Below are 15,708 nucleotides of genomic sequence, written 5' to 3'. Positions count from 1 at the left end.
ATAAAAATTACACCTTTAGAAACAGAGTGCAGATTATCTGAATCTGACGGTCACAGTCGATCATCAAGACCCAATTGTTAGGTGTCTGTATTTGAAGAGGAGAAGGTCGTGTTTTGGACAGAAACCCGGAGTGGCACTGAAGCGACATTAGACAGGAAACACAAGCTGTTTACAGGAAGAAACCTCAAACAGAATCAGACTCTGGCTGAGAAGAAAGACCTGGGTTGGCTCAAGGTTCTTCACTCAGGTTCTGGTTCTACCCGGTAAACAGGTGCACAGAGAACATCATCGGCCTGGAACAGAGAAACTTGGTCCTACCACTGGAGCAAGAGCTGGTGGCCCTCAGTACCCCCAAAGTCCAGAGTAGGGGCTATGTTCAGTTCTACCAGGTAGCAGAAGGGAAGGGGACACTCTGGGTTCATTTCATCAGTAGAAACGGCTTCATCAAGATAAACTTTGTTTTTCACAGGCCATAAACTCTAATAATCTTCTCTGGTCGACAGAGCAAAGAGCATTATTGTTTAAGAGACAGGTTTCACATTGACCCAAATCAATGACACCTGACAGGACCAGAAGGTTCTCAAGGGTTCCTCGGGAACCTTTGACCTCAAACATAAAAAAAAGTGTACCAGGTTGTGGAGAAGTTCTTTGTATGTTCGGTTTCTTCTGACAAACCTTTTATGTGGCTGCAGAAGTTTATGACCACAGGTCAACTTTTCCTTAAATCTTTAGACTAATTGCTCTCACGTAGAATATTAAGGAACAAAAGATAAGACCACCATGAATTAATTAAATCTTCTGCTTCATTCAAGGAGGATCCTTGGGCTGATATCAGGACCAGGACATGTCCTTTTCTTCCAGGACTGTCTCCTTTCATCTAGCCTCAGAGCTGAACAACTAGTTGATTAAATCCTCAGAGTTGTGAACGTGCAGAGAGGTGCAGACACGTGAACTGTTTTCTGTTGAACATTTAATAAACTGCTGGTGTTGATGGAAACAAAAGCTGAAGGCCTCGTAGTCATTGTTAACCCTTTGGCTTTGTGTGCGACAGAAACATGTGTCCTGACTCAGCGCTCTGACACAAAGCACTGAGGTGTATAAAAGCTGTGAGCTTCACCAGGTATGAAGGGAATCCACCTCCACCAGCTCAGAGACACGCGCCAGGAACGTGCCAGCAACGCACCAGCAACACGCCTTCACGATGTCCGCCACCGACATGAACATGATGAGCAGGGTGAGTCCCAGCATGCATCACTCTATCAGAGGTAGACAGGCCTCAGATAATGTTGGTGTGACATGAGCTCTGAGCTACTGAAGAGAAAAACACCAGCTCAAACTCAAATATTTTTAGTCTGTCTCAGTTTAAAGGTCAATCCAGATGAAAAAGCAGAGACACTATTTACAGACTGTTGGTTGCTCTTCTTACCCAACGCTGCATGTAAATATACAGTCAGGGCTGGAACAGGAAGTGAAGTGAGTCAGTAAACTCCATCTACAGTAAACCATTAAAAAAAACACATCATCTATTATTCATCAGTCGACAGTATAGATGATGAAACAATGAGTAGGCTTTAGGACAGATTTGGCATCAAGGAGATGACACTGGTTTATTACATGAAAAAACCAACATATTAGATTTTCTTCCAATGTTGAGAAGATGCTGCCATAGAAGTTAAACTGTTAAACCTTTAAAAGAACTCGCTGTCTGACTATAACCGAGGAGAATCTGTGATTACCAATGACAGCTTCAAATATAGAATCTTTTGGCTGCTTAGACAAAGACGTCTAGATTTATTGATCATTAACACATCAGACCTGATCAGACTTGAATGAATGTGTAGCCTCAGCGACCTCTGACTCCTTCATCACTAAATCTCATCCCTTCATCCAAACTCTCTCCTCAGATCGTCTTCTACGAGGACAGGAACTTCCAGGGCCGTTCCTACGAGTGCAGCAATGACTGCTCTGACATGTCGTCCTACCTGAGCAGGTGTCACTCCTGCAGGGTGGAGAGAGGCTGCTTCATGGTCTACGACCGCACCAACTTCATGGGCAACCAGTACTTCATGAGGAGAGGAGAGTACGCCGACTACATGAGCATGATGGGAATGAGCGACTGCATCAGGTCCTGCCGCATGATCCCCATGGTAACCACTCAGCCAATCACCTCACAGTACACATGATCCCCATGGTAACCACTCAGCCAACCACCTCACAGTACACACGATCCCCATGGTAACCACTCAGCCAACCACCTCACAGTACACACGATCCCCATGGCAACCACTCAGCCAACCACCTCACAGTACACACGATCCCCATGGTAACCACTCAGCCAACCACCTCACAGTACACGTGATCCGTGGTCTCCGTGGTAACGGCTGCAGGTAGCTATGCTCAGGTGTGTGTTCCTGATGTGGAGCTTATCTATTGATTGTTGATGTGTTCCAGTACCGCGGCTCCTACAGGATGAGGATCTATGAGAGGGAGAACTTTGGAGGACAGATGCACGAGCTGATGGACGACTGTGACAACGTCATGGACCGGTACCGCATGTCCAACTGTATGTCGTGTCACGTGATGGACGGACACTGGCTGATGTACGAGCAGCCCCACTACAGAGGCAGGATGATGTACATGAGGCCTGGAGAGTACAGGAGCTTCATGAACATGGGCATGGGCAGCATGAGGTTCATGAGCATGAGACGCATCATGGACTCCTGTTACTGAACACATCAGCTGTAAAACAATAAAGCACTATCTCTGTAAATAATGTTTCCTGTATTTCATTGAACTGTGCGTGAAGAAATCAAGGTAAAAGGAGGTCGACTGATCATGGCCTTCAAACGTAGAGTTAGTACTATGAACCGTGTGATGAAACGGGACATATTAACTATAGAAATATTAATAGTTTAAGAACTGTTTGCCTTCATACAGGTCAGTGTGTGTCTTAGTCTGTCTGTGATACACCAACATACATTCAAGAACATGTTCTGGTTGAAGAAGTGCTGATAAAGGAGTTGGTGTTCATAATGGGTATGTAGATAGTGTTATGCAATGAAGTTAGTTGTTTCAATCAAACAGCCTCAGTTCATGAACATGAACATGTCAGCTTATCGCAGAGACACAGGACTACCGACAAACCAGTCCTTTTTCACTAAGACAGGAAATTAAGGGGGAAGGGAGGAGTTAAATTGGACACACCTGAGGAAAAGCTCTCAATCAACTGAAGCAGCATGGAGGAGAAGAGACAGAGAAGTCAGAGTAACAAAAAAGGATAACTAAGGGTAAATCTAGTTTTTGAAAATTATACATTTAAAATGAAATTAATCAAGTACTAATTTCAAAGAACATAAAGAAGAACTATAACTAAAATCATCTGGATACACCTAAACTGTGTTGGGAGAAAGTTACTGGTGAAATCCCAGGAGTCTTATGGACTGACTTGGTTTCCCACAGTGGACTTTATCTTCCCTTCAGCTAAGTTACCTTGCAAACTCTCAGGCTCCTCACATCCCTCTCATTCCCCTACATTTACAACCACAGACACTCTGGACTGGACTGCCTCAAATTGAAAAGGACATCCAAACATCTCCCATTCGCACACTCGCAACATTTTTGGATTTTGTTTTGTTGAAAGGTATAAGTTTGACAATTCTTTTTATTGTAATTGGTTCAGACCAGGAGGCGGAGTTGTAGTCTTACACACTTCTCTGCCGCTTCTCTAGGACTGTCTCACACCCAAAACTCTATAAAGTCTATAGATGTTCTGTCTGCTCCCAGATTATTTAAACCAAAAAACAACAAAAGAGGAGTTTCTCATTCGAACCTGATACAAATAAGTACAAGATCATTAGTAGAACAGAAGAATAGGAAAATGAAATGTGGTCTTTTGAATGTCAGATCTCTCTCATCTAAATCTCTTTTAGTGAATGATCTGATAACTGATCATCAGATTGATCTATTTAGTTTGACTGAAACGTGGCTACAGGATGATGAATATGTTAGTTTAAATGAGTCTACTCCACCCAGTCATAGTAATTATCACATTCCTAGAAGCACAGGTAGAGGAGGAGTGGCAGCAATCTTCCACTCTGATTTATCTATTAATCCTAGACCTAAGGAGAGCTTTAATTCATTTGAAAGTCTTACTCTTAGTCTTCCCCATCCAGACCAGAAAACACAAAAACCAATTCTTTTTGTTGTGGTGTATCGCCCACCTGCTCCTTATTCTGAGTTTTTAGCTGAATTCTCTGAGTTTTTATGTGATTTAGTTCTTAGAACAGATAAAGTCATTATAGTAGGTGACTTTAACATCCATGTTGATGTTGTCAGTGACAGCCTTAGCTCCTCATTTACATCATTATTAGATTCAATTGTCTTTTCTCAGAAAGTAAATGGATCAACTCACAGTTTTAATCACACCTTAGATCTTGTCCTAACATATGGCATAGAAACTGAAGGTTTAACAGTATTTACTCATAACTCTCTTTTGTCAGATCATTTCCTCATAACCTTTGAATTTACAATAATGGATTACACAGGAACTGAAAAGACATTTCATCACAGTAGATGTTTATCTGATGATGCTGTAACTAGATATAAAGAATTAATTCCTTCTTTATTTACCTCAGTGCCATGTGCCAATGTTGTGGACAACAGCAACCACAATTTAACTCCTGCACTAATAGATTATTTTGTCGATGGCACTGCAGCATCACTTAGTTCAACTTTAAACTTAGTTGCTCCTCTGATAAAGAAGGTCATAAATAGGAGGAGGCTAGCTCCATGGTATAATTCACAGTTGCGCTGTTTAAAACAGGCAGTCTGAAAGCTAGAAAGAATTTGGCATTCCACTAATTCTGAAGAAGCTTACATAGCCTGGAAAGATAGTTTAACAACTTGTAAAAAAAGCTCTCTGTAATATTAGAGCAGCATATTATTCATCATTAATAGAAGAAAACAAGAACAACCACAGATTTCTTTTCAGCACTGTAGCCAGGCTGACAAAGAGCCACAGCTCTGTTGAGCCATCTATTCCTTTAGCCCTCAGTAGTAATGACTTCATCAGCTTCTTTACTAATTAAATTGTTGGCATTAGAGAAAACATTCAAGGCATCCTTCCAACAGCTGTCATAGATGTAAACAGTGACATTGGAAATGTCTGTAAGACCTTATCAATATCTGGAATCCTTTTCCCCAGTAGATCTTCTTGAGCTCTCTTCAATAATTACAGCATCTAAACCATCAACCTGTCTTCTAGATCCAATCCCAACTAAATTGCTCAAAGAAGTTTTTCCATTAATTAACACCTCCATATTGAACCAGATAAATTTATCTTTATTAACAGGATATGTGCCTCAGGCTTTTAAGATTGCTGTAATTAAGCCCTTACTCAAGAAAGCCACTCTAGATCCAGATGTTTTAGCCAACTATAGACCAATCTCCAACCTTCCTTTTATTTCCAAAATTCTAGAAAAAGTTGTTGCTAATCAGTTGTGTGACCACTTAAACAGGAATGGTCTGTTTGAAGAGTTTCAGTCAAGTTTTAGAGTTCATCATAGTACAGAAACAGCTCTGGTTAAAGTTACCAATGATCTCCTCATGGCTTCAGACAGTGGACTTGTCTCTATACTTGTTCTGCTAGATCTTAGTGCTGCATTTGACACTGTTGATCATAATATTTTACTACAGAGACTTGAAAGTGATGTCAAGATTAAAGGAACTGCATTAGACTGGTTTGAATCCTATCTATCTGACAGATTCCAGTTTGTTCATGTCAATAATGATTCTCCTACTTATACAAAAGTAAGTTATGGAGTTCCTCAGGGTTCTGTGCTAGGACCAATACTCTTCACGTTATACATGTTGCCATTAGGCAAGATTATTAGAAAACATGGCATAAACTTTCACTGCTATGCAGACAACACCCAGCTATATTTATCCATGAAACCAGATGAAACTAATCAGTTGGTTAAACTCCAAGCATGCCTTAAAGACATAAAGGCTGGGATGACCTGTAATTTCCTACTCTTAAACTCAGACAAAACAGAAGTTATTGTATTCGGTCCTAAGCATCTCAGGGATTCATTATTTAATCAAGTGGTTTCTTCGGATGGCATTACCTTGGCCTCCAGTACTACTGTAAAAAACCTTGGTGTTATATTTGACGAGGATATGTCCTTTAAATGTCACATAAAGCAAGTGACCAGGACTGCCTTCTTTCACCTGCGTAATATCGTCAAAATTAGAAACATCCTGCCTCAGAGTGATGCTGAAAAACTAGTTCATGCATTTGTGTCGTCCAGACTGGATTACTGTAATTCATTACTGTCTGGCTGTCCAAATACTCTTTAAAAAGCCTCCAATTAATTCAAAATGCCGCAGCAAGAGCATTGACAGGAATTAGCAAGAAAGATCATATTACTCCAGTTTTAGCTTCTCTTCACTGGCTCCCTTTAAAGTCTACAATAGAATTTTAAATCCTCCTCCTTACATAAAAGGCCCTTAAAGGCCTAGCTCCATCGTATCTTAAAGACCTCATTGTACCATATCATCCCAACAGATCACTTCGGTCTGAAAGTGCAGGCCTACTTGTGGTTCCTAGAATTTCAAAAAGTAGAATGGGAGGCAGAGCTTTCAGCTATCAGGTTCCTCTCCTGTGGAACCAGCTCCCAGTTTGGGTTCAGGAGGCAGACACTCTCTCTATTTTTAAGGTCAGGCTTAAGACTTTCCTTTTTGATCAAGCTTATAGTTAGGGCTGGACTAAACCATCCCTTAGTTATGCTGCTATAGGCCTAGGCTGCTGGGGGACGATGCACAAAACACATGTCCTCCTCTCTTCTCTCTCCTCTCTCGCATCCTCCACTTTTTTTTCTCTGGCACAGAGCTCTTGCCCTCTAATATCCTATATACTACTAGTCATGCAATTCTGTGCTATTACGATGTAGAATGTTTACTGCTGTGTGTGTGTGCCCCCCGAATCTGAAACTGGTGTTTTCTTTTTGTTTATGCCTTTTGTAGGACAGGTACTGAGGTAACCAGGCTAACATTATTAATTAAGAATCCCCTAATTTTGAAAGTGACAGGTTGACAGAATAACTACTCTCCTGTCTGGCATCGAGCTATAATTTTGATTAAGCCTATGCTACAAGCTGGTAGTTTAGACTCTGAAGAGGGACAGAGCCGATATTACATATCAGAGAGGTGCTCCTCTAGGATTAAATCAGAGTCCATGTGTTCAGAAGTGTTTCCATCAATGTAATGAGACTCAGGTGTGGTTCAGTTCCGGGTTTAGTTTCAATAAATCAGAGATTTGTCTCAGTCTGATCTTTGTGGACAAAGGAGCTTTCTGAGGAGCTCAGAGAAAGAGTTGTTGTTGCTCATCAGGCTGGAAAAGGTTCCAGAACCATCTCTAAAGAGTTTGGAACCCACAAATAATCCACAGTCAGACAGATTGAAGACGACTGTTCCCCTCCACAGGAGTGGTCCACCAACAAAGATCACTCCATAATAGCCTGAGAGGTCCCAAAGGAACCCAGGGGAAGTGCTAAGGAGCTCAAGGCCTCTCTGTCATTCCTCCAAGCTGCTGTAGACGACTGATCAGTCGTTGATGTTATTGCTGCACAAGGAGGTCACAGCAGATACTGGAAACAAGGATTCACTGATATGTAATATTGGCTCATTTTAGTCTAATATTTCTGTTTCATGTGTTGACTGGGTTCTCATCTGATGTTCTGAGTCATTTTTATGAAGAAATATAGAAAAAAAAACAGCACTGTAGATCACAGGATGAAAGTAGTGACATAGAAACAGATTTTGGAGAAACGGAATGACAGCCAACATTCACTGGAGGGAAACGGATCGTCATTACTGAACCTCTGCTTCATGAGTTGTTTATCAGCCTCAGTGTGAGCTGATCAGAATCAGAGCTTCCTGCTGCTTTTCAGACCCAGTCTGATGAAGAGCAGATCTGACATGGACTCCATGAACATCAGTCATGTGCAGTGTCCTCCAGTGACCAGAAAGGTGCTCAGTAGATGAAATGGGGCTGACTGAAAGAAGAATGAGTCAACAGTTTTCAGGTGACAACTTGATTCGTTCAGTCACAGTCAGTTTGTTGAGACCTGCAGCAACATCACACCATGGAGATGGCTGGAGATATCAGTGATAACTTCTGTAGACCTTCAGGTCCTGCTGTTGTCTCTGATCTGAAGCTGTGAAGGAAAAAGTAAATTGTGTTTTCTTCAGCTTCTTGTAGGAAACCTCCTATTTTATGGCCAACATGTTAGTGGAGAGAAGGTTCTTAAAATTTCTGAAACCTGGAATGTTTTCCTATTTAAAATACTTTAATCAACTTTCAGGTTAGTTCCACCGTCCCGTAAAGACACAATCAGACACAGAGGTCATATTGTTTATGTTAACTCTGATCAGAACTCATTTATCTTTAGGAAGCTGTAAACATCTGGATCTGTGGCCTCAGCAGTGTCTGACTCTTCATCAGTGTCTGACTCTTCATCAGTTGATAAACATCGTCCCTACATTCAACGAGAAGCAACAGTCAGTCTGTGTTAATCTACTCACAAATATCGGCACATAACGAAAACATCTGACTCTTTATAAGTTAAACGTGAAAATAAAATCAAAGTTTGGGAGTTATTTAAAATGAATGTGTGGTCTGCAGATCATTGTTCATGATTTAAAGTGCACCTCTTTTTAAATTTAACACGTGATCACACTCCAGCTGTTTAGAGATAAATCCTACAGGATCAACACTGGTGTAAAATTAAGATGAAGCCTGATGACAGAAAACTCATGAGTTTACATTTATGAATAAAGTAAATCATTAAATCAGTTCATATAAAATAAAATCTAAATTATTATTTACTTTCAGGAAATCCGCTAAAGCTTTAGAAGTGACTTTATATAAAACTGAAAACCAATTATCACACATTAGATTTAAGTGTATTAATCGTTACATATTTTCACTGATAAAGGTTAGATTATTATATTATATTACAGCACAGAAACCGCTCTCTTAAAGATCACTAACGACCTCCTCATGGCAGCTGATTCCGGTTTGCTGACCATTCTCATCCTCCTTGATCTGACTGCAGCCTTCGACACCATCTCTCACTCTATCCTCCTCAGCAGATTATCCTCCATTGGCATCTCTCACACCCCCCTAGACTGGTTTCACTCCTATCTCTCAGGCCGTACCCAGTTCATCCAACTCAAGTCCTTCAGATCCCAGCCCTCTCCTGTTACTTCAGGTGTGCCCCAGGGCTCTGTCCTGGGGCCCCTCCTCTTCATCACCTACCTCCTCCCCCTTGGCAATATCTTCTGCAAATTCAATATTCACTTCCACTGCTTCGCGGATGACACCCAGCTCTACCTATCCACTAAACCAACTTCCACCCTCCCTCCCTCCTCCCTCATCACCTGTTTATCTGAAATAAAATCCTGGTTCACCTCAAACTTTCTAAAACTAAACAGTGATAAAACAGAACTCCTCCTCATAGGCACCAAATCCACACTTTCCAAAGCTGACAGTTTTTCCCTCACAATCGACAATTCCTTAATCTCCCCCTCCCCCCAAGTTAAGAGTCTGGGTGTCATCCTCGACAGCTCACTGTCATTTCAATCTCACATCAATAACGTTACCCGGTCTGCATATTTCCACCTACGCAATATAAATCGGCTCCGCCCCTCTCTCAGCCCCCATACCACTTCCATCCTTATTCACAGCCTTGTCACCTCCCGCCTCGACTACTGCAACTCTCTCCTTTTCGGCCTCCCCCACAAATCCCTCCATAAGCTCCAAATGGTCCAGAACTCAGCCGCTCGCATCATCACCAAAACCCCCTCATTTCACCACATTACCCCTGTGCTTCAGCATCTCCACTGGCTCCCAGTCAAATCCCGCATCAACTTCAAGATCCTTCTCCACACCTTCAAGGCCATCCATAACCTCGCCCCCCCCTTATCTCTCGGATCTCCTCCATATTGTCACCCCCTCCCGCTCCCTCAGATCCTCCTCCTCTATCCACCTCTCTGTCCCCTCGGCTCGCCTCAGTACCATGGGGAGCAGAGCCTTCAGTTGCTCTGCTCCCCAACTCTGGAACTCACTCCCACCGGACATCAGAAACATTGACTCCTTCCCTCTCTTTAAATCCAGACTCAAAACCCACCTGTTCCAGATAGCCTATCCACCTTGATTGCACTGTTCCATTTGTTTATTCTGTCTTGTTTTGTGTCTTTATGTTTTTGTACAGTGACCTTGCGAGTCTTGAAAGGCGCTTATAAATAAAATGTATTATTATTATTATTATTATTATTACTAATGTATGAACATCTTCATGTTTCTCACTGTAAATAAATAAAAGTTAAATTTACCTCCTGAAATCAGTTTCTGCTTCATTATGTGACCTGATCTGATCACTTTTAGATGTGTTCTGCTCATTTTAGGAATTTAAACACAATTTATAAACTCTCTTTTGTAAAGTGTAATATATTTAATATTTAACTGATATTTCATTCATAGTGTTTCTTCTTTGTTCCAGGTCTTCCCTGTGTGTCTGATGTTTAAGGTCTGTTTAGAGGTAAACGTTAAATCGTGCTTTCAGTGTGATACTGTCATTGTCTTCAGGTTTTTGTTCCAGAAAGCGAAGCGTCCACAGCGAACAGAGGACGAAGGAGACACACAGCTGCTGTCAGTGTCTCTTTGTCTATAGTTTCTAAGAGAAATGCCGAACACTGAGCATCTCTTTATGACAAGCTGCTGGCTCAGGCTGTTTGGACAAAAGGCATCAGCTGCTCAGGTGCTATAAAGAGGAGCAGTTGCTCCACAGGTATCACACAGGACAACCACCACCACCGCAGCAGCAGCTGATCCACCTGAGCAGCAACATGACCTCCAGCAGCATGAACATGATGAGCAGGGTGAGTACCAACTCTTCAAAATACATCTCTACTCATTTCTAAATTAAATATCACCTGGTAGATCGTTCGTCACTTCCCTATGAATCATTTACGGTTCATTTTAAACCGTGAAACTGGGTCAGACAATAACTGAAGTAACGTTAAAACATGGTAGTGCTCACAGGACGCCCTAGAGGGCACTGTCTCAGGAACACTGATCTGCTTTTGTGGGGAGAGAACAGTCTACTTCCTGCTGTTAACCTGTTACTCACCAACACAACAGTCTTACTCACCAACACAACAGTCTTACTCACCAACACAACAGTTACCACGGTTACCTCTGATGTTAACTTCTTTCTTTTTGATATTTTGCTGTGTGGGTCCTCAGATCGTCTTCTACGAAGACAGGAACTTCCAGGGCCGTTCCTACGAGTGCAGCAGTGACTGCGCTGACATGTCGTCCTACCTGAGCAGGTGTCACTCCTGCAGGGTGGAGAGAGGCTGCTTCATGGTCTACGACCGCACCAACTTCATGGGCAACCAGTACTTCATGAGGAGAGGAGAGTACGCCGACTACATGAGCATGATGGGAATGAGCGACTGCATCAGGTCCTGCCGCATGATCCCCATGGTAACCACTCAGCCAACCACCTCACAGTACACATGATCCCCATGGTAACCACTCAGCCAACCACCTCACAGTACACACGATCCCCATGGTAACCACTCAGCCAACCACCTCACAGTACACGTGATCCGTGGTCTCCGTGGTAACGGCTGCAGGTAGCTATGCTCAGGTGTGTGTTCCTGATGTGGAGCTTATCTATTGATTGTTGATGTTTTCCAGTACCGCGGCTCCTACAGGATGAGGATCTATGAGAGGGAGAACTTTGGAGGACAGATGCACGAGCTGATGGACGACTGTGACAACGTCATGGACCGGTACCGCATGTCCAATTGTATGTCGTGTCACGTGATGGACGGACACTGGCTGATGTACGAGCAGCCCCACTACAGAGGCAGGATGATGTACATGAGGCCTGGAGAGTACAGGAGCTTCATGAACATGGGCATGGGCAGCATGAGGTTCATGAGCATGAGACGCATCATGGACTCCTACTATTAGAGTTGCCATGGAAACACTGAATCAATAAAGTTGGGTTGATCTTAACATGTCATGTGTTGAATGAGATTTGTTGTTGAGGCAGCTTATCAGTGTCACACATTCATCACAATAATCTTTTCTTTGTGAAAAAACTGAGTCATATTCTGTAGACAATCAGACTCATTAAATTCACCTCCAACCTGAAAACAGACTGGGATGGGATCTAGAAGACAAGTTGAAGGTTTAGATGCTGTAACTATGGAAGTGAGCTCAGAAAGATCTACTGGAGAGAAGGATTCTTGATGCTGATCAGGTCCTACAGAAGTTTCTAATGCCACTGTATTTACATCTTTGACAGCTGGAGGATTATTTCTCTACAGTTTAGTAGAGAAGCTCATGAAGTCATTACTACTGATGATCAACAGTGCTGTGACTCTTTGTCTTTGTTTTCTTCTGTTAATGATGAATAATATGTTGTTCTAATATTGAGAGCTTTTTTATAAGTTGTTAAATGATCTTTCCATGCTGCAGCGCCATCAACAAAATAATCTATTTGTGTATTTGCTGTCATCCACATCATTGGCACATGGCACTGAGGTAAATAATGAAGAAATTAACTCCTTATATCTAGTAACATCAGATAAACATCTACTCCTGTAATGAAATGTCTTTTCAGTTCCTGTGTAATCCATTATTGTAAATTCAAAAGTTATGAGGAAATGATCAGACAAAAGAGGGTTATGAGTAAATACTGTTAAACCTTCAGTTTCTATGCCATATGTTAGGACAAGATCTAAGGTGTGATTAAAACTGTGAGTTGATCCGTTTACATTCTGAGAAAAGACAATTGAATCTAATAATGATGTAAATGAGGAGCTAAGGCTGTCACTGACAACATCAACATGGATGTTAAAGTCACCTACTATAATGACTTTATCTGTTCTGAGAACTAAATCACAAAAAACTCAGAGAATTCAGCTAAAAACTCAGAATAAGGAGCAGGTGGGCGATACACCATGACAAAAATTATTTTTTATGTGTTTTCCAGTCTGGATGAGCAAGACTACGAGTAAGACTTTCAAATTAATTAAATCTCTCCTTAGGTCTAGGATTAATAGATAAATCAGAGTGGAAGATTGCTGCCACTCCTCCTCCTCTACCTGTGCTTCTAGGAATATGATAATTACTATGACTGGGTGGAGTAGACTCATTTAAACTAACATATTCATCATCCTGTAGCCACGTTTCAGTCAAACTAAATAGATAAATCTGATGATCAGTTATCAAATAATAAAGCTTTTATTGCAGACACAGGTCCATATCATACATATCATACACATACATAATAAATAGTATAAAAAGGAGATACAAAATACATAGGAAATCACATATTAGCCTATATGACATACAGGCAATTGCACCAATGCCTTCTTAACCTAGAAGTGAATCTGTAACAGCTTTTCAGAGGACTGACTAGGGCTTCAATTATTTGGTTCTCTGACTTGTCCAGGCAGCACATAAAGCTAAACATCAATTGTCTTAAGAGTGCCTCACAGGTAGGCACTCTAGTGGACACAAATAATTGGCTGGCACTATGCCACCTAGGAACCTGAAGCAGCAACCTCATTGCATCATTGTATGCATGCTCTTTTTCCTGTAGTTAGACCACAATTGAGCAGTATATAGTGGTGTTATGTAGGTTCCAAACAGGGAGCACTTCACAGAGTCAGAGCACATAGAAAACTTCCTTATAAGCATGTTAGCTTGAGAATCAATTTTACAGCGCTGTCGGTAGAGGTCTTTGTCATCTGTCCAGTCATCAGATATCACATGACCTAGGTATTTAACCTCTTCACACAAATCATTCACTACAAGAGATTTAGATGAGAGAGATCTGACATTTAAAAGATCACATTTAATTTTCCTATTCTTCCGTTCTATCAATAAATTAGTACTGATTTGTATAAGGTTCCTATGCAATAACAATATGCATCTGGTATCTTTCTAGTTATGCAACAACCATGTGTGTACAGTACAGTCACGATATTTATTATTATTATTATTATATATATTATTATTATTCTTTTCTGGGTGTTTGGTATTTGGGTTCTCTGGCATCTCTCCTAATCAGACCAGACTTTCCCCAGAAAGTGTTCCAGTTATCAATGAAGGCCACAGGGTTTGCTGGACACCTATAACCAGCGATGGAATGACGACATGTGACTAAACATGTCATCATTGGGCAGATTGGGCAGGGGACCAGAGAAAACTACGGAGTCATAGACATAGTTTTGGCAAAATCCATATTAAGTTTAGTGACCTCCGATTGGTGTAACCGGGTGTCATTACTATAAAAATAGGAATATTATAGTTGTCATAGGCGCTGTAACATGCACATAGGTGGGAGTTGATGAAGACTCGTGGAGTATAGCAGCACGTTACGTCAGCTCTGGATCCTCAGATTTCCAGTCCAGCTCTGGGTCTTGCCACCTGCAGAAGTTCTCTGATGACTCTGCAGTGGTTGGGTGTATTAGAGATGGACAGGGGGTGGAGTACAGGACACTGATCAGAGACTTTGTAGAGTGGTCCCAGGCAAACCACCTACTCCTGAATGTGGACAAGACCAAGGAGCTGGTCATTGACTTCAGGAGGAAGAGGACACCAGCAGTGCCCACCACCATCCAGGACCTGGAGGTGGAAGTAGTGGACCACTATAAGAACCTGGACAAACGTCTCTCCATCGTGGACAATCCATCTCATCCTCTCCCCCAGACTATAGAGGGACAGTGGAGCTCATTCTCCAACAGATTCTTCCGTCTCTGTTTCTTGTACATTTGTTCATATGCTAATTTGTACATTTTTTGCTTATACTATTTTTATTTTATTTTACAAGATTTTACTTATTTTAATTTTATTTTATTTAATCTTTCTTTTACTTGTGGTTCTTAAGAGTGTTTTTTATGTGCAACTAAGCTACTGTGACCAGGTAATTACCCTTGTGGATCAATAAAGTTTATCTAAGTCTAAGTTACAGAAATAAGTGAAACAACCACCTTGTATTGTGATTGGAACTTGTGGTGCATTATGAATCACAGTTTTGTGTGGGCTCGACTCCCTACAGAGCAGAGTGTTATTTAGCTCATCAGTAAAATATCTGAAGTGAGATCACATTTACCATCTAGCTTACACCCACTATTCAACGTCTTTTAAGATAGGGGCTTTTTATTTTATTTAGACACAATCTCAACTCAACTCTCAACTCAAGTTTATTTATAAGTACTTTAAAAACAATCACAGCTGAAACAAAATGCTGTACATAGGTAAGACAAACTATTAAAAACGGTAAAACAATAAAACAAAAAACAAAAAAAAACAATAAAAGCACTAAACAAAAACAGGGTCTCATGCTGGGTTGAAAGTCAAGGATTAAAAATGGGTTTTAAGACAAATTTTAAAAGCAATAAAGTTGTATATTATGTATTTTATCATGTGAGCTTGAAACCATACAACCACGTAGTGAACCAATAAATGACATGTCTCCATTGCACTACATTATAATGACCACTAGATGTCCTACTCTACTGTGTCATTGAAGCTTTGAGTATTGGACCATTTTTTTAGGCCCTGGTGCTGTAGCTATTGTTTTGTTGTGGTTCTCTTTTGTCTTTGTGTTCCTTTGTCTC

At 41.2% G+C, this 15,708-nt stretch overlaps 2 protein-coding genes across 2 annotated transcripts; both read left to right on the top strand.

Annotated features, from left to right (window-relative positions):
• The first annotated feature begins 55 nt into the window (after positions 1 to 55).
• LOC311495110 (gamma-crystallin M3-like) lies at positions 56 to 2,754 on the top strand. The gene is made up of 4 exons (XM_084554449.1): positions 56 to 937; positions 1,052 to 1,234; positions 1,905 to 2,147; positions 2,452 to 2,754. The coding sequence occupies exons 2-4, from the start codon at positions 1,202 to 1,204 to the stop codon at positions 2,728 to 2,730; spliced, it is 555 nt and encodes a 184-aa protein (XP_084410575.1). The 5' UTR covers positions 56 to 937; positions 1,052 to 1,201; the 3' UTR covers positions 2,731 to 2,754.
• An 8,054-nt stretch (positions 2,755 to 10,808) lies between these two features.
• On the top strand, positions 10,809 to 15,446 carry LOC311495109 (gamma-crystallin M2-like). The gene is made up of 3 exons (XM_084554448.1): positions 10,809 to 10,941; positions 11,309 to 11,551; positions 11,768 to 15,446. The coding sequence occupies exons 1-3, from the start codon at positions 10,909 to 10,911 to the stop codon at positions 12,044 to 12,046; spliced, it is 555 nt and encodes a 184-aa protein (XP_084410574.1). The 5' UTR covers positions 10,809 to 10,908; the 3' UTR covers positions 12,047 to 15,446.
• Positions 15,447 to 15,708: the final 262 nt, after the last annotated feature.

Source organism: Chelon labrosus, assembly GCF_963514085.1.
Source record: "Chelon labrosus genome assembly, chromosome: 11".
Classification (NCBI taxonomy): domain Eukaryota; kingdom Metazoa; phylum Chordata; class Actinopteri; order Mugiliformes; family Mugilidae; genus Chelon; species Chelon labrosus.
This window is presented reverse-complemented; position numbering and strand designations above follow the sequence as displayed.

Bases quoted from the DNA above. Each gene is read 5' to 3' on its own strand.
- LOC311495109 (XM_084554448.1), top strand. From the start codon at position 10,909: ATGACCTCCAGCAGCATGAACATGATGAGCAGG. The intron at 10,942-11,308 runs GTGAGTACCAAC...GTGGGTCCTCAG, and splicing joins GCATGAACATGATGAGCAGG to ATCGTCTTCTACGAAGACAG. The intron at 11,552-11,767 runs GTAACCACTCAG...GATGTTTTCCAG, and splicing joins CCTGCCGCATGATCCCCATG to TACCGCGGCTCCTACAGGAT.
- LOC311495110 (XM_084554449.1), top strand. From the start codon at position 1,202: ATGTCCGCCACCGACATGAACATGATGAGCAGG. The intron at 1,235-1,904 runs GTGAGTCCCAGC...CTCTCTCCTCAG, and splicing joins ACATGAACATGATGAGCAGG to ATCGTCTTCTACGAGGACAG. The intron at 2,148-2,451 runs GTAACCACTCAG...GATGTGTTCCAG, and splicing joins CCTGCCGCATGATCCCCATG to TACCGCGGCTCCTACAGGAT.